At 31.9% G+C, this 27,847-nt stretch overlaps 1 protein-coding gene across 2 annotated transcripts in view; it reads right to left on the bottom strand.

The window, feature by feature from the left end:
- Positions 1–104: 104 nt before the first annotated feature.
- LOC114332617 (histone-arginine methyltransferase CARMER) overlaps positions 105–27,847 on the bottom strand; it is a 56,215-nt gene continuing 28,472 nt past the window's right edge. The window contains exon 4 of one of the 2 annotated variants that reach the window (XM_028282448.2): positions 105–17,916. In XM_028282448.2, the coding sequence (XP_028138249.1) occupies positions 17,660–17,916 (257 nt within the window). In that variant the 3' untranslated portion in view covers positions 105–17,659. Of the gene's footprint in view, positions 17,920–27,847 lie in introns of both variants that reach the window. The other variant, XM_028282440.2, reaches the window with a different exon arrangement.

Raw genomic sequence — 27,847 nt, 5'->3', positions numbered from 1 at the left:
TCGATCAAAGGAACTATTATAGGGTAAAAACATAGAAAGAAGAATAATTTCATTATTTGTCTTTATATAATTTATAGCTAATATATTTTTATGTTTCAACAATGTTTTTCTTTAATTTTGGACCTTGTAGGGGTTGATGGGGAATTTTCCCTCCCCACAGATCCACCATATACAGGGCAATCCTTAAATTCTGAATGACTATGTAAATCAGAAGTTTAAAAAGTTTAAATTCTAATGCAGTGCCTGCCAAATTTTAAATAAAATTAAAATAAATTAATTCATATATTTTTATTTCAAAACACCTTTTTAGGGACTTACTTATCTATACTTCCAGATCAAACATTTTTAAAATAGTAACACTCCCTTCTTCACTTAATACAAAATTAAACGATTGCACAATTGGGATCCGTAAAATTAAATGAGCAAAATAAAAGTTATGAGGTTCACAAAAAAGTATCACTTCATAAAGTTGTTAGTTTTGTTAATACTATTATAGTACCACTTAAAATATAGACGCTTATATTTATCAGGTTAAATCCTGTTTAAATTAATCTTATGTGAAATCAACCGTCAATTTTATAATAATTAGCAAAAACACCGAAAAACAATAAAGCTGGTATTGCAACCTCGAATAGGGAACTTGCATAAAATTTTAAATTCGAAAAAAAATGTTATAAATCACAACAGAACATAATTTAGAACCTGTATCAAAGATAAAAAAGTTTTGTTTGTCTTTCGTTTGGCCCCTAAAGACGACTAAAAATTCAACTTATACCAGCCACCCAAAAACGCGTCGTGACGTCACAGGGTTGTATGTTTACATTCTACACCAATTGTATACATAATTTTAAATTAGACATTATAAACGTCAGTAAAAAATACAGTTATGTGACTTTAAAAGTGTTTTTGATCGTTTGAACTATTCATAGAAAATTTGTACTTTTACAAAATGGTTTTTCTTTCCTTTCCTTCAAAAACTGTATCAAACTCCAATCTCAACAAACTGGTATGTATTATTACAACGACATACGATAAATGTCATTAGAATATAAATATTTTTCCTTTATTCTCCGACGACGAGCTGGCCAAATACCCAAGTAGGTGGAGGAAAAATAAACTAAAGAAAATAAACCAATAAACTAAGAAATTAAAAAATTAGAGTGTCAGAGTGTTGAAATTTGTTTAATCGCGTTGTGTTTACACTTTAATTTTAATATTGATTAGTAAAGAGATTTGTTATTTTTTATTTGTTTAGTGTTTGTTTTTAAATTAACTATGCAGTGTGTACAATTATTTAGTGGTTTTAATGAGTTTAACATTTTAAAACAGTATGAAAAAGTTAACGAGACTATAAATTAATATATATTTTTTTAGTTATAAGTGAAATAGTATTACTGTCCAAAATTAAAATAAAAGGAAGACTTTCACAATAATAATTAACTTGTTCTGAAGCTATTTCCTTGTGGCATTTTTGTAATCAACTATTCTAAATGGGAACTGGAACTAAGCCACAATTTAACTAAAAAAATGATTTTATTAACGTTTCGACGTCTAAATCGGACGTCGTTGTCAAAATACAAAATATTATTAAACAAAAATGTTGTTGCTTAGTAAAAAAAATTTCTAATAATTTATTTAATCTGACTGTTTTTATTTTTACAATGACATCCGATTTGGACGTCGAAACGTTAATAAAATCATTTGTTTAGTTAAATTGCGTATTTTTAGTTAAAAATAATAATTAACTTACGTATAAAAATTATTTTAACAATATTTTGTACGTGTCATGACTCATGACAACTAAATACATATATTTATTTTGCTAACCTAAATATATACTTTTATATATACATTGATTTATTGCAATTAAGTTTGAAACATCTGAATAGTTCTGCTTTCCTTCCCTTAACAAATATTTTTCTATCAAACAAACACTAAACATATCAAAATAGCTTGTACCAAAATACACAGTCACTGCGCACGCTAAATAATGACGTCACTGGCTGGATGAAGATTAATTCGCGTGTACCTAACTTTTTTATTTGCGTACACGTTAGCGTGTACCTAGACACAGCGAAATATAACCATAATAATAACTAATGTAAAACTATGTGACGTCACGGGTAGTTTGAACTATTTTATACCGCAGAAGACTTTAAATATGTATTTCGGTTATTACGAGTTTTTGAAGCGTGAAATTTTGGAAATCTCATTTTTAAACAAATCTGAACATTATTATGTAATAAAAAAATGTGCAAGTTCCCTATTATAACGTGAATATGGGAACTAAATGAACCACGTGAGATGAAACCGGTAATGGATGTTCCAACACAATCGTGTCATACCGTGTTTACTTTTAAATTATATATAGGATTACACCCAGTACATGGCAACACTGCTTCCTCGCTTCCCACACCAGAGTCGCGTTGATTTATTCAGTCATTCGTCGATTTTATAGTGACAATGCAACTCATTTACATAAGCAATGTTGCCGATTTTAGCGCTTCCTTCACTCGCCTATCTCTAATCCAGATCTAAACGTATGGTATCAGTGCGACAAAATTAATCTAAAACTTTGATTCATATTTCAAATGTTCATAAGACCCACACAATTGTGACCTGTAACTAAGGGATAAAAAATATTAGCCTGTAAATAAACACGAAAAAACAACGAGAGTGACGGCAACAACCAACAACACGAAATATTATTCGCAAAATTAAATTCCAACAGAGGGCGCTCAAAATTTCAAAGATGGACGACAACTCTAGGAAAACAATTAATTTTGTCATTTGAATTCACAGTTCTAAAACGTTAAATTAAAATCATTTACAGTAGTGTTTTGCCAAAGTAACCACTAAGTTTTGCAAATAAGCCATCTTATAAGTTAAAGACGACTCAAAATTATGTTTAATCTGTATGCATTCATTAAAATTTGATGCTAACTAGTGATTTGTTTTTACCTTTTTTTCATAAAAAAATCTGGCCTCCCGATAATCACACAGCATTCTAAAAATTATTAAGCTATCTTAGGATCTCTAATTTTGTTTTTAATTTAATTAATAGGTGCACTACAGTTTATTTTACACCAACAGATAACAATTTTTAATTAAATAAAAACTGGAAACTTGGAAACTAAGTAGGTGAATTTATTTTATAATAATTGTGTTCTGGAAATTACGAAGTGGTCGGGATATTTTGCATAACAATGTACATTCTATGTACAGAATATATACTACATTTTATTTATTTATTTAATTTTGCAGTGGCTTAAACATTAAAAAATACTACGTTTAATACAAACGTTAAATTAACAAAATGTGTGATTTGGCATTGGTTAATTTAGGTCATTACGTAGAGTATAATAGGAATGAATACTGAGGAACACTACAATAGTTTTTTTAAGTCGAAATTATTGTTAATTACAACATAAACTGACCGCAAATATGTACACAAATTAATGGCAAAGTCAATGTTTTCCTTGAGTTGATGCTTTTCAAATTCTCCAACAGGCGTCGCCCACTTTGCGGTTCCTCGCCAATAGTCTATTGTGCGTCCCACCTTGACTTTACAGTACAGGTTCTTATGACCAACAGTGATGCCAAATTTTATCAGAAACAGGTTTTAAGCAAACATACTTTTTTCTATAGGATAACTATTAATAACTTAGGAATTAATATTATTGACATTTTGTGGCTGTCAGGGGTTCTAAAACATTTTTTCCGAAAAATACCTTTATGTGAACAAAATAAAAATAATTGTGTATAAAACATTTATATAATAATGTATTTAAGCGCATCAATATGTTAAACCTTAATAAATACGTAGGTACCTACAGAAATAATTTAAATACATTTAAACTATATTATATTTTAGCTTCTTTCTATAATCCCGTCTTCCCCACTTTCACTGCCACTGTCGTAGAGTGTAAACCAACGAACTGTCAACACTGATGGAATGGCCCCGTCCCATTCAAACAGTGAAGCGAGATTGACTGCAACATACAAGAGAGAGGTCCTAGAGAGACAGAGAATTTTTCAGGTAAAATTTGCTATAACTACCACCAGAGTTGCCAGATGTGATTTTATAAAACCCCCACTTAGAAACTGAAATTCCCTCAAATCACCCAAATTTAAATTTTTGCCGCATTTTAATAAATTAGTAATCAAATGTAGAGAACAGTAAACAAAAATTATACTACTTATCAACAGAGAGCCCTGGAAATAATTCATAGGTCCTATCTTCTTCGATTATATGAGAATATAATAATATACAGTTCTGTGTACATTCGCAAATTTAATTTCCCATGACCCCTTAAAATCTTCCATAATTTTCACCCCAAAAAATCTCCCAACCATTTCTGCTTAGAGAAGTTCCCCTATACGCTTTCAAATTACCCCAAAATTGTGGGAAAATACCCCAATCTGGCAACCCTGACGTACCTGACTAGCAGTGTCAATTTGTTTGTTTACGAAAGATGACGATTATCTTCCCTCCTTTACCTAAGTATCTCTATCTCATCCTGAAGTCATTAAATTCGATTTTTGGCGATTCCATCAGTGTTGACAGTTCATTGGTGTAAACACATTAAAATGACATTAATTTCATCTTGGAAATCAGTCATTAAGATTAAGAATAACAATAAACTGCAATTAGGATCCAAATTTTCCAAATAAGCAATGAGTTACTCCGAGTTATGAGTTACTTAGTTTTCCAATAATACAATGTTATCAGCAATAATTTTAAGCTTATTTAATATTCTTTGTTATAATTTAATTTAGGTGAACTGACCATCTACTATTATTATACTTTATTTATTCTCAACTGTAGGACCTGGTAGAACAATATAAAACTTTACTTAAACTTGACTGACAATATATTTTATATTTTTCTTGATATTACTTCAGAACTGTCTATAAATACTGTCAATACATAAATTAACAACCATAGAGCAACAACCACTTTTAATGTTGAATATTCTAACATTCTTAACCAAAAAAAGTTATGACGCATATCGATTATAAAATTGCTGATTAGTTTTCGAAAATGACTATCACTCACAAAAAAACAATGAAAAATATTGTTTTACTTGACTGTAACGGGTTAGTTTTAATTTAAATTTTTTAGGGACCTACATTTTTAGGACCTTGGTAATGTCCGATTGAAAATTCTTTTGAAGAAAATCGGCATCGCCGCGCTAAAAACTCCCATAAGGATTGTATTGTCGTATGTTCGTGTACTGTAAAGTCAAGGAGGGACAGACTATAGGCTGTAAACGGAAAACACAAAGTTTGACGTAATAAATGCAGTAGGTACATATCTATCTAAAACACAATGAGAAGTCCTAGATCCACAAATTTAAAGACTTCTATTGTGGAACAAACTTTCTGGTTCAAATCCGTTCTTTCTACAATTTACAAAGCAAACGAACGATGAATAAAGGACATGAAAGGGACTCTACAATATGCAGTCACCTCCCGTCAATTCATCTAGGTGAACTTCTTTCGAAACTTGATCCAGTATGAGTAAACTAAGAGAAAATTAAAGACATTTTATACTTCATTCTGTTTCAGGGGCGATCATGTAAGAGGATGATGGTAATCAGTCAGTTTATATTTCATTCTGAAACAGAATGAAATATAAACTGTTTTTCATTTTCTCTTTAATATCTAAATGCTCTAAATCATAGAGGGTACCAAGTAAATATACACATAAATTGGCCGATAATGGCCTTATGATTGCCGATGTTGTATCCCAGATAGCATGTAAACTTGTGGCAAGTTTGATTCTTCTTTGATTTTAAATTACTGCGTCAAATATGACGAGGCAAGTTTGTGTCAAGTTTGCTGCAATATTGTTATGACAAAGATGATGATTCAAGTTTGCAGCAACTTTGCTGTAAGCGTACAGTTGCAAAGCCACGTCACGCGTGCCATCTATTTGGTTGACTCACACGTTACGGCCGGTTCGGTTTCGTTCGTTACCCTGACTGATGTCACGCCCACGAAAACGAGAGTGTTGCCACCGGTGGTAAATTTCCCTTTCTGCGAGAATTTTCAACATAAAAGGGAAAAAGTTAACTTATAAGGGAATCTTTGCTCCAGTCCAAATTGTAAAATATTTATAAAAATCAAAATATTTGAAAACAATTCAACATATTTTCACAGATTTTTTAAATAGGAGCATAGGAGGGAATTTTATCATAAAAGTGGGAATTTTTAAGGTACGTTAAGGAAAAAAGCTTACTCGACAGCTGGCAACACGGGAAAAGTAACCTGCCATCCTGCCAAGCGGTGATAATTTGTGGTTAGGTATATCCTATCAGATGTTGATATTTTTCTTTGATTTTTTTACAACATTTACCGTACAATTCTCCGAGACTTTAATTACTAAGCTGAAGCTTGTTTTCTTCAGTTTTTCATAGACCCACCTGCTTGTGGTGATTAGGTACAGATAGGTATTCTTTTTGCTTTGGTGAAATTGAGTTAAGTTCTTTTTTATGTTTTTCGTAGCTTCTAACTGTATTTACATACACACTATCTAAAATAAACATATTATAATATATTATTTATAAATAAGTTTTAGGTTTTATTGTAAAATTGTTACTTTAACATGTTTTTATCTCTTTTAATAGCAAATATTAATTCTGTTCACACAGCAAGACTTTATAACAATTTCTTTTATTTGTTTCAGAGCTGAGACAAGACTGAGCATCGGAATCTGAAGCTAGCGGGTTTAATGTAAGTTCCAATAAATAATTTTAGACAACAGATTGTATTTTAGTTGAGTGATTACTGAATAAATAGTTATATAAAACGGTATTGTATTTTTTATTCACATTGTTTTATTCAAATTGTGGCTAGTATGTCAAAACAAACCTTAAGCAAGTTTGAAAAAACAAACTTCATGCAACAAAACAAAAACAAACCTTCAGCAAGTTTATTATATCAAGTTTGTATCAAGTTTGAAAAAACAAACTTCATGTAAGTTTGTCACACTCCAACTAGCAAGTTTGATTTAAACTTGCTGCAAAGTTGCCATGGCAAACCTGCAGCAAGCTTTCATGTTTGATGTATCAAACTTGTTGCACGTTTGAAACAAGTTTATATTGCTATCTGGGATGTAACCTGTGGCTACAATTGCATAAATTCATCATAATTCTCTTTGGCTCACATTTACCTTAAGTTTCTATCTGGAATTATACCTATATCAATCCCTTTTATCGACATGACTAAGTGCCCCCCCCCCCATCTTTCCCTCCTACTCTTTCCAGAAACTTACAATTCAGCAATAATCAGTATCGGGTGCTAGTGTCTCAATGTTGAAAATGCCCGGGAGACCCGAGCAGCCTTAATTTTAAGTGGTACTTTAATATAAGTACATAAATTACAAACAATCTGAATAATAAGTAAATAAAATTTATACAATGATGAATGCGCTAATAACCGGCAAAGTAACGGAAAACGTTGTGAAATAATTAATAGAAACCTATAAATTTACATTATACTGATAGTTTCCCACCTTTAGACGTATCGGAGTCGAACTGCCACAGAATTTTATAAAATTATCTTGTCACAGTGGCAGTTGCCAAACACCTCCGATATGTTTAAAGATGGAAAACTATCAATATAATGTAAATTTATAGGTTTCTCTTGGTAATTTCCCACCTCTACTAGTTTCATCTCTTGTTATTTCTCACCGTATTACGTTTTCCGTCTTTTCCGTTATTTTACCGGTTCTTAATGCACTCATCACTGTATTTTAAGCTAGCAATAAAAATGACAAAACTGTAGTATTAAACAATAAAATTGAGCAATTGAAAGAACAGAACAAAATCAACAGTGGTGGCTATTTTTGTAATATATCTGAATATATCTATTTTGTAATAATTTATGATAAATCTGAAGTGACGTAATTTTTTACCCGAACTGTTTGACCACATACCTTCAACTCTTTAAATTTTAACATATTGCAACCAAGTTCTAGAAGAGTTAAGATTTAAAAAAAAGGTTCAATGTCGAGTACCCGAGTACTTACCTGCCTCTGGCATATCCATGACTGCCCGTTTCACAAAAATCACTTGCAATATAAAAAATAAAAATTTCAATTTGTACAAAAAAGTTTAGTAAAATCATCTCACAACCAGAGCTGGGCAATACCCGAATTTTGTACTCTGAGTACATTTTGGGTACTCAGTACCCGGTACCCGAGTACATTTTCAATAAAGTACTCGGTACTCGTACCCGTAGCATATCGGTAAAATACTCGGTACCCGCGTTTATTATATGAGTACATTTTCCGAGTACTTTTTGCAAGTATAAACTTGTAGCTGCATGTGGGAGAGCAAATTAATAGCAACACGCAAAAACGCCGTTTTCAGTATCAGTCTATCAGTCCATTCGCAAAGTCAAGCAAACGCCTATTCTCTTACGTCCTAATAATTAATAGCCCTTCAAGAAATGCTCTGAAGAACTGATGAAACTTTGAAAAATTAGTTATCTTAAAAGCCAATAAAATTAATCAGTGAGTGTGAGTGGCGTTATACTATTACAGTAAAACCTGTGTTACCGGCCACCTTCCAAAATCGGCCACCTGTACTTACGGTCAGTTTCAAAAATTCCGCAAACCAATTATGTATATGTATCAGTGGTGTCATGGCAAAATTAGCAGTGCGGGAACGCAGTGCCGGAACGTACTGCTAATTTTTGTTTACAAAACCTAAATTCTCTATTTTTTTTTCTTTTCTTAACCAGTGCGGGAACGGCGTTCCCACGCGTTCCCACACGATGACACCACTGATATGTATGTAATACAATAGGTATACTATATTCGCTTATTTATGACCTACTATTTACGGCCACCTTTATAATACGGCCAAATAATCACAATCACATATTTTAAAGCCCTTTTAGAGAAATTGAATGTGAATGTTAGCCAAAATAATTTTGTTAAAATAATTTTGTCTATTTGTTGATGGAAATTCCCAGTACTATTTATTAGGACTTATTGTATTTACCTAAACAGGAGATTAACCTTTATCTGGTGGGTGGTCACAAAAGGTTCTTAAAATCCTATAATAAAATGTAAAAGTGTTGTAAAAGAGAAAGGTTTGTCAGTATTTATAAGTATGATTACAATTCACAACAGTTGGCCGAAAAATATGGTGTAAAAACTCAAATTATTATCAAAGGATATAAAAAAATAAAAGTGGGTTGACATTTTTTTTTTAAAAAAGGTATATCAATGTGCTTTTTCCGTAGTATAGTTTTGTTTTATATTAGGATATTAAAGTAGTTTAATAGTTTCCGTTTATGTATAGAATTATATTTGTTTTTATTAACAAAATAAACAAAGTTCAATTATCTTTTATGTATTTGTGGACTACAAAGACTGGAAATACCGGCCACCTTTCTATATCGGGCAATAGTCCCTTATTTTTAGTGACCGTTACTGACAGGTTTTATTGTATTAATCAATGATCAATTTTTAAAATTCTTATTATTTTATTTAAGTTGGAGTTGTACCTAGATACGTTATTTTATGTTTTCATGACTCATAAATAAATATGTTTAGAGAGGCAGAGATAATTATTAGGTAAGTACCTTCTTACCTTTTTTCGGGTTCTATATTCAAATGTACTCGAAATAAGCACCCGAGAAATTCGGGTAATTGTACTTTGAGTATTGTACTCTGGGTACTTTTTTGAGCAATGTACTCGGTATTCTGTACTCGTTCCTCAAATATAAAAAGTACCCGGTACTGTGTACCCGAGTACAATTTATCAGCACCCGGCCCAGCCCTGCTCACAACTAAACGCAGCCAAAATGTTTTATGAAGTGGAGCTGCAAAATTTGTTTGGTAAGGCTATTTATGGTAGGGGTGGTGCCACACGACGCCACAAACAGTTACCTAGTGTAGGTACAAGAATCGGCCCAAAATACTAGTTTTTGAAATTTCCATTTTTTGACAGCTTTTTATGTAAAATACCGCTCTGTGCGTTAGTTATATTTTGACCGAGTGGAAATTGATATACAATCGAGCATACATACTCATAGCAAAGATTTAAACAAAAAAATATTCACATACAATTTATTAATAAAATAAAACAGCTAAAAATTTTTAAATAAAATTCTAAACTCACCAAAGAAAGTTTATTCCTAACTATAATAATTTATCAGGTTACGCGCATTGCTCAAAAGCAGAAAAATTTCAGAAATCAAAAGCTATGTTGGCCATACATAGATGTCAAAAAAATTATATAACTGCCAAGTAAACGTCGCAAAAAATCAGTTTGTTGGGGTCACCAACAGATGGAGCAAGAGTTGGTATAGCATTTTAACACGATAATTCCAAACGGTGCGTCATTTACATAAATGAGTTCATTTTACATAAGGGCTAATCAAAAGATATTTATTAACAATTTGCTTATTCAAGCTCATGCGACCAAAAAAGTCAACAAAAACCAACACGAGAATTTTTTTGAAAATCAACAACCTACTTGCAAGAGCAGAACAAATATTTTACAGAGTTTTTAAACGATCTAAATGCATCTCGAATGTAATCATATCATCTCGAGCTAAAGTTGATAAGATATTATGCTGTTGGGGAACTTAAATAGGGCTTTTCGTCGATTGTCATTTGTTTCGAGCTTCTGTCATGTGTCACATATTAATATCTACGTCATACGTCTTTGGTTTGTATTATTGTATATACCAATAACGTATGTCGTAGATATATTAATATTATGTGACACGTGACACAAGCTCGAAACAAATGACTGTGAATGAAAAGCCCTATACGAGAAAATGATTGTGTGTCTTCCAAGCTTCTCGGTCGGCGGTTTCCCGTCAATTCAGCTTTCTCTATGATAATTAATAGGCCACAAAACAAACACAAATAAGCACAATGGCAGACACTGTCGCGTACTGTAAAGCACCGTCTCGGATGAAAATGTTCGCGTAAAAGTTGTTGATTAATTCGACCAAAGAAACTAGGAATCTTAATTGAAGGAAGTATTTTTCTCGAGTAATCTATTTTTTTCAATTGTTACATAATTTTCTTATTAATATAATTTTTCATCTGGTGCATAGCTCCTATGTATTTGATTTGAGGATGTAATACAATTATCAGTTTTCCTACTCTTAAATAAATATTTATCATTAAGTTTGTTAATTGGGTTTGGTTTCACCTATTCCTTCTTTATAATAAACAACAGTATGAGGATAGTAGCATTCTGATGTTAATACCCAACATAGGGTTACTTTTCCCTAATTACAAAAAATATTAATTTACATGACTTCTTCCCCCCATACAGGTGTTCTGTTCTTCCAATAATAGGTAAAATTTTAATTTTATATGCATACAACGCCATTGTTGAATCAGGAATGTCTAAAACTTGGCAACAGTGTACGGTGATGCTCATGACGACAATATTCTCATTTAAAACAATTACAACTAAAAGCAAGCGTAGAGTAAGCGTTGTTGCCATATTTAATGCTATGCATATTACCCTAATTCAACAACTGAAGCACTGTATATCATATCTATATTTAACTATTTAGCATAAATGTACAGAAATATTTATTACATGACTGAATTTCATCAACAAAAGACCTATCAGCAGATCTTTCTGAGCCATTCTATATAAGACCATATGTAACATAAGTCAATAAATTTTGTTCCACTGCAATAGATAAACTGTGATTTTAACATTTAAGACTGATGCAATATTAAATATGATTGTACGGTAAGAACTACTGTCAATATTTATATAGTAATTGCCAACTAAGACAAACCAGTGCTATGCATCTCAATATTTTTTAATGTTTCCGAAAAGCTTTTGATAGATGATAGTCTTAACAAAGTATCGTTCTGGTTCTAAGCTTAAGAATCTGGTTCTTCCTATGTGGCAAGTACTATACAAAGATCTTTTCAGCTTTGTTGATGGTTATATTCAAGTCCCACATTGTGCGAAATGTAAAAGCCCAAATTGGCAAATGAAAACCTGCAAATTAGATTTTTAGATGATTATTTCAGAGTGCGATCATACAATGAAGAATGATTAATGTAAGGGTGATATTATTTGTAAGTTGATAGGTCTATGTGATTTTATCACCAGTATAATAATTAAATTTGAAGAAAACCAAAAATACGTTTGGTATACAATAGATGTACGACGATCTCCAGCAGCTTGATCTCAGATAACGGTGTCAGGTCCAATACAGTGAGGATTGTAAGAGGATCATGCAGAAGGTCGGGGTTCCACAAGGTCTGTAGAGACAGAGGTATTGTAAGCTTTAAAATAAATCTATTGTTTTGTTGTATTAAGACGGCGATTTAACGTTTCTGGCAAGAAGCTTAAGATCCGGTTCGAAGGACCATAATATTCTTCTTGGTGTGTCTATCCGTAGTGAATGTTGGCGATCATCATGGAAATCTTTATCTTGCCTGCAGTAGTGCACAAAAGCTACACAGATGTTGTTGAAACCAGCTTCTGAGGTTCTTTAACCAGGGTGTTCTTCTTGAACTGATTGAATTGCAATGTAACACTGAATTGAAGCAACTCTTTCTAACAACGCTTCTAAAATTGAGTTCTACAAGTGAACAGTTGTTTTTTACTACGAACCTTCACAAAAACAAAGTCAGAAACCAACTGACAGACCACCATTTAGCTTCACTACTTCCAATCAACTCCAACTTCCAGTTCAAATAACAGTTTCTACCAAATTATGAACAACTTTTAGGTTAGGTCTGTCACAGTTTCGTTAGTCATATTATTCAAGAAAGAAGAATAACTAATTTTTGTAAATTTTTTTCAAAGTTTGTAAAGTTTTTTTTACTGTTGTATCATCGAAGTTGTGTATGATGAAAAAAAAGTTTATCAATTATAAAAATGTGTTTTGTTCAATTTATTTTATCTGGCCCTCACCTCAAAAAGTTCGCCAGTATCTGTCTATAAGCGACGTTGAAGTTTTACATGAAGGAAAAGGTTGTGTAGGTAAAAAAGGTAATTATAGAAATCATATTCAATTAATGTCACAATTATATTTTAAAATTGTATCCTAATTCGAAAAAAATTACTAATATTCACTATTCACTAAACTTTTACCCTAAGAAAACATCCAAACTGTGATTATTAAGTAAATTGAATAAAAACTAGTTGCGTTTCGGTTGTAGCTATCTAATAATCTCCATTGGTGAATTAATTAAAAAGAAAATAAATAGTGCAAAATGTTCAATTCGATGGAATAAAAATTTTTTTTAGTCGTGTAGGCTTGGTTGACAATATAACTTTTGTAACACTTCACAAAATGTTATGGATTAGTCGAGGATAAAGAAGCAGGTGGAAAAAGGCAAGAAAGATAATGGAAGATAGGAAAAATTGAAATAAACATGGGAAAAAGTGAAAATAAATAAGTCCCTCGATGATATAAAACCTGTTTGGGTTTCATGTCTATAAATAATAAAATAAAAAACATACAGTGTAGGGGTAAAGGGGGGCTTCGTGGCTGATTGAGATCCATGAGATTTTACAACTGATTTTATGTATTTTGACCCGCTGAATCCGAATTATTGAGCCGAAATTTGTTATTAACTTGTTTAAATGCTTATAATCAATAAACTATACGATGTTTTTAAACTAGGAGAAGTAGACTCAAGACAGATTCACACAAAATAATGTTACTAGAAAAATAACCAGATTCATCTTCTGTTTTAGTTGATCCTGCCGGCCTTATACGGTAATCCACAAATAGTATACTAATATGTCGCTAAGAGTTCCAAAAACAACTGTTTATTATATAAATGAAGACTAAAAAACTAAAAATTAGAGGAATAACGCAAAAACACTAAAAAAATCGCCGATATAACTTAACTAACCTGTGTCAAAATTTCAAAAATGTCAACAGAGTCAAAATTTCATAATTTAGTGGAGTAAACTTGCCTGCGGTTGGACCAATTACAAACAAGCATTACGGCGCGGTTAATTTAAATTACTCCTCTTAGTTTAAAATAAGGTATAATAAAGATATACCCATTTTTCAAATCATGTTTTGTTTTTTTTTTTTAAATAAACAAATCAAACAAACTTTGAACAATTAAAATCGGTCCATTAGAAGCCAAGATATTGCAACTGTATTCATATCATTGAATAGATCAGACATTTTTGTTATAACTTTGCTTTTAATCAACGTAAAAATATTTAAAGCACCTGCTTTTAATGAAATGATTATAAGCTTTAAAATGAATTTTGAGAAATAAAATTTTATCCATTTTTGACGAAACTATATAATTCTTAAGTATACAATTTTGGTGTAAAAAAACAATCGAATTTGTTTATGATTTTCCGGTGGTACGAGATCAAAAAATTTAGTAGCATGTCAATGAGGACTATAGTACCATGGAAGACGAAAATTTTGAACTTTACTAAACTCATATTGATGCACTTTTCGCTAAAATACAGTAATTTAAAATTGGCGCCTGTAATCATAGGTTTAAAATGAGGTACTACATTACTATTAAATCTTCTTACGTTGGACAAAAGTTAAAAGCAAGAATGTCTGATATAGTCGATAATTTGTTATTTTCAAATATAGTACGTTCTAAGGTACTAGTACACTTTATAAGACCAAAAATAAGCATTTTTTCAAGATTTTTTTCCTCAGAAACTTTATTAAAAATGAACATAAAACTTTTTACATATTAATATCTAACTCTTAGAGAATGCAAAAATTATATCTTTTTTAATTTATGCACGTACAATAATATTGTAGAGGGCGCCAAAGTCGAGGCCTCGAAAAAAAGTAGTTCCGATGGCGGACAGTTAATCTCAGGATTGGGGTTTCTGAAACCAAAAAATCGTGCTTCATTTGAAAATGGAAGGTTTCTTACGTGACAATTTACCACCGTTAGTGAAAAATTCCGCAAAACAAAGATTATACGGAAGTTTAAAAAAATTTTGTGAAAAAATCGCCCGTTTTCTTTCAGTTTTTCATGGTTAAAAAATATTTATTTTTTATTTTTTGGACAAATTGTGGTAAATTGTCACGTAAGAAACCTTCCTCTTTCAAATGAAGTACGATTTTTTTGTTTCAGATATCACAATCCTGAGATTAACTGTCCGCCATCATTTTTCGAAGCCTCGACTTTTGCGCCTTGTATAATATTAGTGTACGAGCATAAATGAAAAAGGGTATATTTTTTGTACTCTCTAATAGTTAAAAATTAATATGTAAAAAGTTTTATGTTCATTTTTAATAAAAGTTCTGAGAAAAAAATTCTTGAAAAAGATGATTATTTTTGGTCTTAAAGTGTACTAGGTAAAATATTGCAAAACTTCTAAATTTTAAAGAACTGCTTGGATTGACATGAAATTTGGGATACACATAGCTAACAAGTCAAAGAAAAAAAGTGATATTGTGCCGATGTGTGCTTTTGCCTTAGGGGTCAATTTCACCCCCTTTTGGGGATGAAAAATATATGTGCGAAATAAGTCCGGAAATGGATATTATGACTAATTCTAAGCAACTTTTGTTCTATAAGTTTTTTCACCAAGTTAATACTTTTCGATTTGTTTGCGAGTGAATATGTTAATTTGTCTACAAAATAACCACGTTTTCAGACGGTTTTTCGCAAATAACTCAAAAAGTAAGTATTTGGTCGAAAAAAAAAATTCTAATCAAAAATATAGCACGCAAAAGAGTGAAAAACATGGTGTATATATTAGGTCACTATACCTAGTAGAAGCAGAGTTATAGCTAATGAAAAATAGGTTCATATTCGTCAAATTCCAAATCGAATATTTTAACGTGCCATAACCAAAAACGAAGCACTTTTTTGGGGAAAACTCATTTTACCTTTTTTAAAGTGTTTAAAAAACGCTTATTTTTGCTTAAAAAAAAAAATTTAGCATCAAAAGTAAACAAGTGACGCTCAAAATAAAGTTGGTCCCTTTTTTTTTGGTAAGAAATCAGGAAAATCACCCCCTAATTAGCATTTCAAATGAATTTAATTGTTACTACTTCACAAGTTTTTTACTCGCGTATGTATTGATCATGTGATATGTAAGTTTCATTGGTTCAAAGTCCTTATTTTTTAAAGAGCTGTAGTTAAAAGGGCTTGAACGAGTCACTTATCACGAGTGTATGCAAATTTAGAAACACCGAATCTTAACCAATTTTTGTATTACAGAAAAACAAAAAAATACAAAATATTCAGAAAAGTAAAGCCGACTTTTTTTATTGTTTAAGATTTTTGGTATCTCTAACAATTTTTAAGTTATTTTGAAAAATAGCGTTTTTTTCAAAATTAAAATTTTTAAAAATTTTACTTTAAAACCAAATTTTTTCAAAAATAAGCACTTTGAATCGATGAAACTTACATATCATATAAACACAACATAAGTGAAGTAACTTGTGAAGCGGTAACGATTAATTTCATTTAAGTTGCTAATTGGGGGGTGATCTTCCTGATTTTTGTTTGCCAAAACAAAAGGGACCAACTTTATTTTGAGCGTAACTTGCTTACATTTGATGCTAGAAATTTTTTTTATAAAAACAGAAATAAAGCTTTTTTTAAACACTTAAAAAAGTTGTAATGTGTTTTCCCCAAGAATGCTTCATTATTTGGATATTTCCCATTGAATTATTCTATTTGGAATTTTTTGAATATGAACCTATTTTTCATTAGCTATAACTCTGCTTTTGCTAGGTATAGAGACCTAATATATACACCGTTTTTTCACTTTTTTATAGGCTATAGTTTTGCTAAGAATATTTTTTTCGACAAAATGCTTAGGTTTTGAGTTATTTGCGAAAAACCGTCTAAAAACGTGGTTATTTTGTTGAAAAATGAACATATTCGGGAATATCCATTTCGGGACTTATCTTGGAAATATATTTTTTCACCCCCGAGATGGGGTGAAACTCACCCCTAGGGCAAAAGCACACATCGGCACCATATCACTTTTTTTCTTTGACATGTTATCTATGCGTATGCCAAATTTCATGTCAATCCAAGCGGTTCTTTAAAATTTACAGCAAAAACCGTGAAAGAATGTACTAATAACAAATTTCCAATATCTCGGCTTTTAAGAACCGATTTAATTTGTTGTTTGTTTGGTTTGTTTTTTTTAAGAAACTAAATATGATTTAAGAAAGGGAATACCTTCATTACTTATAAGCATTTAAACAATTCAATTGGTAATAACAAATTCCTGCCCAAAATTCGGATCATCATGTTGAAGATATGGATTTAGCTGGCCAAATACATAAAAATCAGTTGTAAAATCTCATGGACCTCAATCAGCCACAAAATCCCCCTTTACTCCTAGACAAATACCTTACATTAATGAATTGAGCATTTTGCAGATTGCATGTCAAACAAAAGATATCACGGCTTATAAAAAGGAAGCTAATATTGCTCTTGTCAACATATTACAGAGGTATATCTTGGTATTTCCGAGGTATTTACATGAAGCCAAAACTGAATATACTCTGAACACTTAAATAGTTTGTGGTAAGTCTTTAAAAATCGCGTCACTTTCACTCCTAATACGGCGAGTCACCTACCAAATGAAGACATTCTCTCAACGTTCGACGTAGGTCAGCTAACGGACTCCTCGAGTGCCTTAATATTAAAAAAATAAATTAAAAACTACAAAGACTACTGGCGATATACTGACGGCATCGAAACGGGACCGATCGATGGCTTGACGTAGTCGCCTATCATCAAGTTGGCGCTGACGGGGTAATTCGCCATGACTAGGGGTTGCTGTTGCTGGTGCGACGGTGATGTGAAGAGCGACGGCGAGATGGCGCCACCGATGAGTTGAGCTGTGTGCGTCGATGTAGGGCTTGCGGCTACTCGCCCTCTGCCGGTCGATGAAATACAACCTGGGTGGATGTTGGGGGGCGTTCCGTCTGCTTTTATGAAAAATAGTGATTCTAGAGTCTGTCAAGTATGATTACGATGTTCGAGTGGGTCAAAATAAATCGATATTTTTTTCTTTTGTCCACGATTTTTTTACTTTCTTGAGATGAAAAAATAGAATCCTGACAATTTCAGCCCATAAAAATTTTTTTAGAGGATCCTTAATAATCTTTTTCTCCAAAAATCGCGTTATTTTTTGTTTTCTTGACTAAAAGAAATATATAATTAATATTCCGCGTACGTAAGTGCTTTTAATTTTTCCCAAGGTTTGTCTCTTTGAATACCATTAAACTAAATGAAAAAACTCTTTAAATGGGTCCAGGAGAGGAACACCTATATTTATTTGGGAGTCTCTTTATATCAATTTTTCGCTAATTTTAAAGGTTTTTCTATTGTTCTAGGTGAGTACTAGGGGTGAAAACAGTCCCTTGTGGTAAACTTACTCTTTGGCATGCATAAAATATGGAAAAAATATATTGAATTGGATATTAACCCCGTATTGAGTCCCTTAAATTTGATGAAATTTTATCTGTCATTTTTTAGCAATTTCAGGACTTTGATCAATAAAAAAAAATTTCATACATGTTAATAATGGGTAATAATTTTTTATTGAAAGTACATAAATCAATAGAACTGTAATTTTAACGTTAGTAAATTGAAATTAACGCAAAACACCGGAATTATATGATTTCAAGGCTAAAAATGTAAGTTATTTTCTATGAAAATTATACACAATGCAACATTTTTAGTTACTTTGTAGAAAAATTTATTTTAAAAATAAGGTTTTTGTACTGTTATCTTGAATATAGACGTCAAATATTTCAATTGGTGCCGGAATAAAAGCCTCTAAGAGTCTATATAATTTTCTTTTTCATATTTTGTGCATGTCAAAGAATTTAGAGAAATTAAAAAAAAAACTTTAAAATTAGCGAAAAATCGATACAGGGGCTCCCACATACAGATAGGTGTTCTCAGTCCCTTTTAAATATTTATTTTTTTAGTGTGATGTTATCGAAGAGAAAAAGCTTGGGGCAAAAAGAAACGACTCAAATCGCGGAATATGAATTTTTTTATTTTTTTTTTTTTTAGCCAAGAAAATGAAAAGTAACGCAATTTTTGGAGAAAAAACTTATTAAGCGACCTTTAACCTTCGGATGACCAAGCGGGGGAAAAAGTGACCCCAGCGTATGTTTTTCTTTAATAAATTCAAAAGTATTTTCAATTTTTAACTCATTATTTTTTTATTTGACTTTCATATCATTCTAGATATCCTCATATTTTGAAATAAAAAAATTCCCTATATTTTAGGAATAAAAAATATATTCTGAAGTTGATGTTAAGTAAAATAGCGTCTATTATGTGTAATTCCAAGTAGTTTTACGCTAATGACGTTGACTTTGCAAAGTAACAAGACACTTATTCAACATACACACTACACATGACACTAATACTCATGTTGTGACTAGCTGAATGACATCAAGTCCATGCCATAAAAAAAATTAAAAAAAAAACTTCATTTTTTTGTTAATTGTCATTTTTGACCTGGGGTAATTCCCCCCCCCCCTTGGTCATCCGTGTAACAAAAAAAGGTTGGTCATCGGAAGGTTAAAACATCTTTTTAAGGGCTGAAACTTTCAGTATCTTATTTTTTTTATTACAAGAAATAAAACAATGATTGAGCAAACGAAAAAGAATATCCATTTATTTTGAACCACTCTATTACGATGTGTTTTTACAAAAACCAAAAACAAAATGAAATAACTAACATTCCAATTTTTAATGAAATTATTATTTAAAAAATTTCAAAGCTAAATCATGCAGTACAAAATCAAATTTACTGTATTCCTTTCTTTTTTAATACATTACTATTATCTCGAATAAAAAACATGTGCAACATTTATTCATAAATAAATAAAGTAGACTTTTAAAATATTTCTGTTAAAACCTGGTTATGTATCTTTTTACATGGTGTTGAACAAGCATTTCACATAAAGCTATTTATTTGTTTAAAAATTAAAATGGTATATTTCCAAAAATTAAAACAAAATTAAGAATACCATTAAAGATCAATATAAAACTGACTAAGATCTTCGATTAGATCTAATCTCTTCCCGAGTGTGCAAGAAAATAATATAAATAAAAAATATCTTGGGTTCATCTTGAACATGTTACACTAAATTAATGATAATAATGAGATATTGATTCATATTAAATAAATATGGCGCGATAGCAAAGACATAATAACAATAGAAATAAACAAAGGACTGAGACAGGTTTGCGGTCTCTCCCCACTTTTGTTCAATATTTAAGTATGTTAAAATCTGTTAAAATGTCGCAAATTATGTCACATAAATGTCAAAATGTCACAAATTATGTCACATAATGCACCAAGTTCACAACATAATAGTCAAAATCTGGAATGGTACACTGGAATAATATCGTCGGTATACTGCGAAAACCAGGTAAATGACAAATTTTAAAATATTGAGCTAAGTATACCAAAATTCTCAGCTTTTTACGCTCTACATACAGGTAAAACTCAATAAAGGATACGACTTACCATTCAGCAGATAATTTTTGTAATAAACAAATAAGTTACACTTAACCAACTTTTCATTTTCATATAAAACAATATATCATATATAAAACAATAATATTCTGTTGCATGTAAAACCAACTAAGCGCACATTTATATTATCGGGACAACAATATATTTCTACTGCTGTATATCTACAATATTCAGTAAAAAGGTGATAAGTGTCTTTAATACAGTGTGATTTATTTTGATTTACAGGTAAAACCAGGTAAGTGATTGCACCTGGATCTTAAATTTAGGTTTAATCAGCTAGGTCTCGTTAACTTTTTCAAACTAATGATAGAATATTATTTCTGATATATGCATCTTTCACTAGCATATCGAATATCAAACACAACTGGTCCGCTTAATTCAAAATAAAGCACTAAACTTTAAAAACGTTTTTTCTCAATTTCGGTATTTTGACATTTACCTGGTTTTCGTAGTATAATGACGATATGTCCACTGCACAAAAAGGAAGATTTGTTGCAATGTAAAAATTATAGGGCTATAAAACTCTCCTGAACACAATATACAAAATATTTTTCAACACCCTGTCACAGTATAAAGAGGGACAGTAAAACCTCTTCTATATGGGCACTTTGATCTCAAGAAGTAATACCGGCAGTACGCAATTGGTAATTCACCAGTGGTGGATGCGGGGTTTCCCTGTTAAAACCCGTACGTTTCTACGCGACTAGCAATGCAAGAGTGGTGGTCAAGCGACTGGGAACCTTGCGCGGTCGCCATGCACGTTGAAAGATTTTACTTCCAATTTTTCGGAGAGTAGTTCTACTGTCCCTCTTCATCCTGTGATCCTGTACAGCCGTTTAAGTACGTAGTTGGAAGAACTCCTTGGTGAATATTAAAAAACTTAACTTTCCCCATAAATCAATAAGACTTGTAGAAACGACTATGAGTAAAGTAATATGCAGAGTTCAGATACAACACGCTGATCTGTCGCAAGCCTTTGAAACAGATGCAGGGTTATGACAGGGAGAGGTGCTGGCGTGACTTTTCTTTAATATAGCTTTAGAAAAGACTATAAGAGATGCAGAGTTATATACTAGGGAAACAATCTATAATAAGCCAACTCAGACTATGGTTTACGCTGATGACCTACTTGATCGCAAGCACTACACGAAGACTTAAAGAAATGGATTCCATATAACAGAAACAGATCTAGAAACGCCGAACAAAACTTCAGCATAGATCACTCTAATTTTGATGTAAATAAGTTTATCTATCAGGGTTGTCTCATAATAAGCGATAATGACACGTCTGAAGAAATAAAACGAAGAGTACTGCTACTGCTAGTGAACAAATGTTATTTGTTATTTTGGCCTAAACGAGCAGCTCAAACCAGAAATTTAAGCAAAAAACCAAAGTAACAATATGTATATAGAACACTTATCCTACTAGTGCTGACATATGGGTCAGAAATATGGACTAAAACAAACATAAATCGTCTTTTATATCGAAAAGAAGATACTAAGAAGAATAATGGGCGCAATATGTGAGAATGTTATTTGGAGAAGGTGATATAACTTCGAATTATACGAGAAGTATGAAATAGTAAATTGTAGTAGAGATGTAATATCTTTCGTAAGAATAGGAAGGCTTAGATGGGCTGGATATTAGGGTGGTGCGAAAAAAGCCAAGTTGATAATCCCGTATCGCTATAGTGCGGAAAACTTGCGATTGGTAATTACAAGAAAAACAAAACAAAAATTATTAAAATCGGACTTTATCTTCCGATCCCGCAACGGGCCTAAATATTATGAAAAAAATGAAATTTTACCTTTTCTTCGGAAATTTTTATTTATCCTCCATGTACGTTTTATTTATCGCTATAGTAAAATTTATTTACAGTTTGCATGGTTAAGTAATAAAAACAACAGTTTTACGCATCTAACGAATATCTTCCGATCCCGCAAGGTCAATCAAAATCTATAAATATTTGAAATTTTCGATGATTTTGATAAATTAAAAAACATTTAGTTATCTCATTTTTCTCCTACATTGTGAAGTTTTTCGCTTGTTTATATATTGTATGACAATACTTAAACAACCCAGAACTCACAACGCGGAGGTGGTTGCACTTCTAGCTCCACACACACCCTTCTCTCCAACCAACCAATGAGTGTGATTTTTACATTATTTACATAGTAAATTTCTTTTCCATGCTTGTATCCAGCTTTTAAACGTCAACTTTGTATTGTGATTTGGTGGTAGAATCTGGCAGCATGGACCTTGATTTAAGTGTTGCCCTTATGAATCCATCTCTTGATTGGGGCCCACATACATTAGACCAGGGGTGACCTACTTAATCGGACTCGAGATCTACTGTCTGCCTTTCTAATTCTCTGGGATCTACTGACTAGGAATTTTTGTAATATTTAGGACGGGAATAGATAGGTAGGTAGATAATTTTTTCTTGCCATCGATCGCCTGACCTAGGGGTCGCGATCGAGGGGTTGGCCTCCCCTGTATTAGACGATGCTTCCGTGACCAACTTTAGGCACCTCTCATCAGCTTGCGTATGTCAGGGATAGTTTTGTACATTCTAGTCTGGTATGTCGCCCGATGTAATGTAAGAACTTATATCTTCATTTGACACTTCGAAGAAGTGGTGGAAAAGATAGTTTTGCAACATTATATTCCAGTCTATTATTTCAGTTTAGTCCCGTGCTTCAAAATTTCAAGTAGTAGGGAGAAAGGAAACACATTAGAGAGCTAGGGCTAAGGAGAGTGTTAAAAGCCGGATAGACTAAAGCCAAGGGCAAACGTATTAGAAATTTCATCCCTCTTACTTTAAATTTTGAAGCACAGGACTACACTGAAATATTAGATTGGAATGTTGCAAAACTATCTTCTCCACCAGTTCTTCAAAGCTTTTCAAATGAAGATATAAGTTCCTACATTATATCAAGCAACACGCCAGACTGGAATGTACAAAACCATTCCTGTCATACGCAAGCTGTCTAGCGGTACGTAGAGTTGGTCACGGAAGTATCATCTAATGTATGTGGAACCTAATCAAGAGATGGATTCATCAAGGCAACACTTAAATCAAGGTCCATGCTGCCAGATTTTACCACCAAATCAAAATTCAAAGTAGACGTTTAAAAGCTGGATACAAACAAATGAAAAAGAAATGTACTATGTAAATAATGTAAAAACCACACACTCATTGGTTGTATGGAGAGAAGGGTGTGGTTGGAGTAAAAAGTGCAACCACCTCCTTGTTGTGAGTTCTGGGTCGTTTAAATATTATTATACAATATATAAACAAGCGAAGAGCTTCACAATGTAACAGAAAAATGAGATATATAAATGTTTTTTAATTTATCAAAATCATCAACAATTTTAAATTTTTATAGATTTTGATTGACCTTGCGGGATCGGAAGATATTGGTTAAGCGCGTAAGACTATTGTTTTTATTACTCAACCATGCAAACTGTAAATAAATTTTACTATAGCGATAAATAAAATATACATGGAGAATAAATAAAAATTTCCGAAAAAAGGTAAAATTTCATTTTTTGATAATATTTAGGGCCGTTGCGGGATCGGAAGATAAATTCCGATTTGAATAATTTTTGTTTTGTTTTTCTTGTAATTACCAATCGCAACTTTTCCGCACTATTCGCGGTGTGCAAGTACTTGGAAGGGAAACGAGAAACGACAGTGCGCAAGTCGCGGAGAAATATTGCAACTATCTTAAATAATTCATATTGTCAATTGAAATTGTCAAATTGACGTATATTTCATACCTTCTGTCATTGAAGCAGAAAAAATATATATTGCTCCACAATATTGATATAATATGCAATTATTATATAAAGGTAAATTTAATTAATTGTATTTTGCTTGCAGTACTGCATTTTAATAACTAATTTTATTTACTACATACAATTGTTTACGTTTTCATAACATAACCTGAATCTTATTTTTCTTCTTCTTATTTTTTTGGACTATGGCCTTGACAATTATCCAGTAACCAGGACTAATATAATTGGCCAATATAATTAAAAGTGCGAATAAAAGTACAGAGCGTAGAAATAGGGGTCGCTTTGCCGAACTTGCACGGTCCCAATAGCGATACTGGATTATCAACTTTACTTTTTTCGCACCACCCTACTGGATATGTGTCAAGGCTTAGATGGGCTGGACATGTGTCAAGGCTTAGATGGGCTCTACATGTGTCAACAGCAAATGAAAATTACCCGACCAGACGAACCCTATTAGCGGTACCAGTAGGAAATAGGAATATAATAGAGGTACACCAAGATTGTGATGGAGGGATGGTGTGAACGAGGATACGAGGAAACGGATGCCGAAATAGACTGGGGATGCTCGAGGCTCAACTAGGGCTGCAGTACCACTGATGATAATGAGGTATCTGGGATTAATGAATTTTCTCCTTATACTGTGGAATTCTGAACGAAGTTAACATATGCATATACATGAATTAATATAGTACTTTACAAATTAATATGCAATATGTTTGATGTTACATGCACAACATACCTTTAAACCCCGTATAAAACTCAATTATTATCATAATAAAACAAACCCAAAAATGTTTAGACTTAAGTTAAAACAAAAACATAAAACCTAAATAATGAACTGATTCCCATGTTGTTTAAGATGTTAGTTAGTATGAACACCACAATACATGCACCAATTCACTCCCAACAGTATATTTCCAAATTTGTCAGAGCTCTTATTATTGCAAAGACTTTTTACGAAGAAAATCAAATCGTGTTAAAATTTTGTATCGTCTTCTTCCAAAACAATTTTGAACTTCGCTCATGTAATTATATGCTGATAGGTCTTGTCGAGTGAAATAACATAATTGTTGTTTTAATGCAAGAATACTGTGATGAAATATAAATAAGGAACAATAATTACATCTCCGTGATTCATTTAACTGCTGTAGTTTTCTACTTAAGTAACAACTGTCCTTAAATATCGATAAAAAGTCCTAAAGCTATAATTTGGATTTACTACAACAAAAATTTACATGGATACATGGTATTCACTCTTAAAATTGCAACTTTATTCTACCAATCTAATGTTTTACCAACTAGACTACCCAAATCAGATCTGATAAGTATTAGGATATCAAGTGTACATTGTGATAGAAGTCAAACATTTATTTTTTTTAATTAAACAAAAGATCATTTATATATTTTTGAATATTATAGGCGTTCTATATGTTTCATGAAGAAAATTCAATTTAGAATATGAGTTGGAGTGGAATCGTTTAGATTTAGATATGTGTCAAAATTATTTACTTAAAGGTTTTTTGCTTAAACATGACGTTTCTATTGACTTACTGTTTACAACTTTTTAACCGGAATTATATATTTGTTCTCGTCTTGTTAAGGCGCGTCGAATGATATATCGCTTGTACTATTTCAGCGACTTTAAAAGAGTACTTCCGGTTGCAACTCTAGAACCGGAAGCCCGAGATCAAATTTCCCACAATGAATACCATAGTTCGTTTATAAGCTCTCATTCGACAACTAATTTGTCATTCTATCTGTTCTAATAACGAAGGAGTTGTGTTTATGTACAGACAGACAGACATGGATAATTGAAGGCTTTCACATTTTAATGTAAAATGGGCGAAAACAACTGCAAGATCAAAGAAAAAACAACAAAAATTTAAATATTCTCGAAGAAGATGAAAAAATACAAAACCCCATATGAGGTACATAGGTGTCAAGAGTTGAGAGCTTCGTAGATAGAAGAAAAACTTCTGATTGATGATTTGATGTACATTCGAAAGGGGCGAGGACTTCCCAAGCAAAAAGCCCTGTGTTCAAATGTTGAAACTGGAGAAGCGATTTAAAATTTATAATATGTGACCTTTGGTGCGGCTTTAATACTAGCCAGAATGCTATGTGACAGTAAGTAGTCATCTGGGAGTGCGAGTAAGTCTTGCTTTTCTTCACTGGATCTAAAGTTAGCTTGGATCTGAATCTTATCGCGATGAATGCATTTTTAATATCTGCTGCGATGAATTAACTGATGTACTAGCATTAGAATTAGCTGTTGCTGCCTGGTTGGCCATTTCATCTTCTTCTATAAACGCAGGAAGGATGTCTTATCTTCCATGAAACTTGTAACAGTTTATAACAATGTGTCGTAGAGCATGTGTCCAAGATATCTTTATTTTTTCATCCTAACTTCTAGTATTAGTCCATGTGGTGAGACCGCTCCCGTCTGAAAAACATTTCTAATTCGGTTTCTCTGCGGATTCAAATTCAAAAATGTCCCCTTTAAACAAATCTGAAGGGTGCTGGACAGAATTTTTGGGCAGAAATTGTTTAAACAATTTTTTTAAACAAATACATGAGATCACCTTTTATTGCTCCAAAAAATATATTTTTAGGTTTTTTAAGTCATTCTAAACAAGAAAGGTATCTTGATTTTTCTCAAAAATAGACAGTTTTCGAGTTATAGGCGATTTAAAATCTAAAAAATGCGAAAATACGCATTTTCGAGGCTTGAAAACTCATATTTAAATTAGTATTTTTAAGGGTGCCAATAACTTGGATTCAAGTTTAAGCATTCCTTTTCAAGATTCCGAAGAGTGATCGGGTCTAACTTCAATTTAGACCGTAGTTTTTTAATTGTTAATTATGCGTGTCCATCCGGTTTTTTGCCGGTGAGGCGCGCACTATTTTCAAAAATCTATTTTCCTCCGAAAAATATTTTTTCTAGATTCTTTAGAATATTCTAAATAAAATAAGTTTCTTGACATTTTTCTCAAAAGTCAATAGTTTTAAAGTTATAAGCGATTTAAAATCCGAAAAATGATAAAAAACACATTTTCGCATTTTAAATCACTTTAAAATTAGTAACTTTTGAGAAAAATGTCAAGAAACTTATTTTATTTAGAATGTTCCAAAGAATCTAGAAAAAATATTTTTCGGGGGAAAATAGGAGATTTTTGAAATAGAGCGCGCCGCACCGGCAAAAAAATCGGATGGACACGCATAATTAACAATTAAAAAACTACGGTCTAAATTGAAGTTAGACCCGATCACTCTTCAGAATCTTGAAAAGGAATGTTTAAACTTTAATCAAGTTATTGGCACCCTTAAAAATACTAATTTAAATATAAGTTTTTAAGCCTCGAAAATGCGTATTTTCGCATTTTTTTAGACTTTAAATCGCCTATAACTCGAAAACTGTCAAGTTTTGAGAAAAATCACAAGATACCTTTCTTGTTTAGAATGACTCAAAAAATCTAAAAATATATTTTTTGGAGCAATAAAAGGCGATCTTATGTATTTGTTTAAAAAAATTATAAACAATTTCTGCCCAA

Source organism: Diabrotica virgifera, chromosome 5 (genome assembly GCF_917563875.1).
Source record: "Diabrotica virgifera virgifera chromosome 5, PGI_DIABVI_V3a".
Lineage (NCBI taxonomy): Eukaryota > Metazoa > Arthropoda > Insecta > Coleoptera > Chrysomelidae > Diabrotica > Diabrotica virgifera.
The sequence above is the reverse complement of the archived record's forward strand: the minus strand, read 5'-3'. Positions and strand labels throughout refer to the sequence as shown.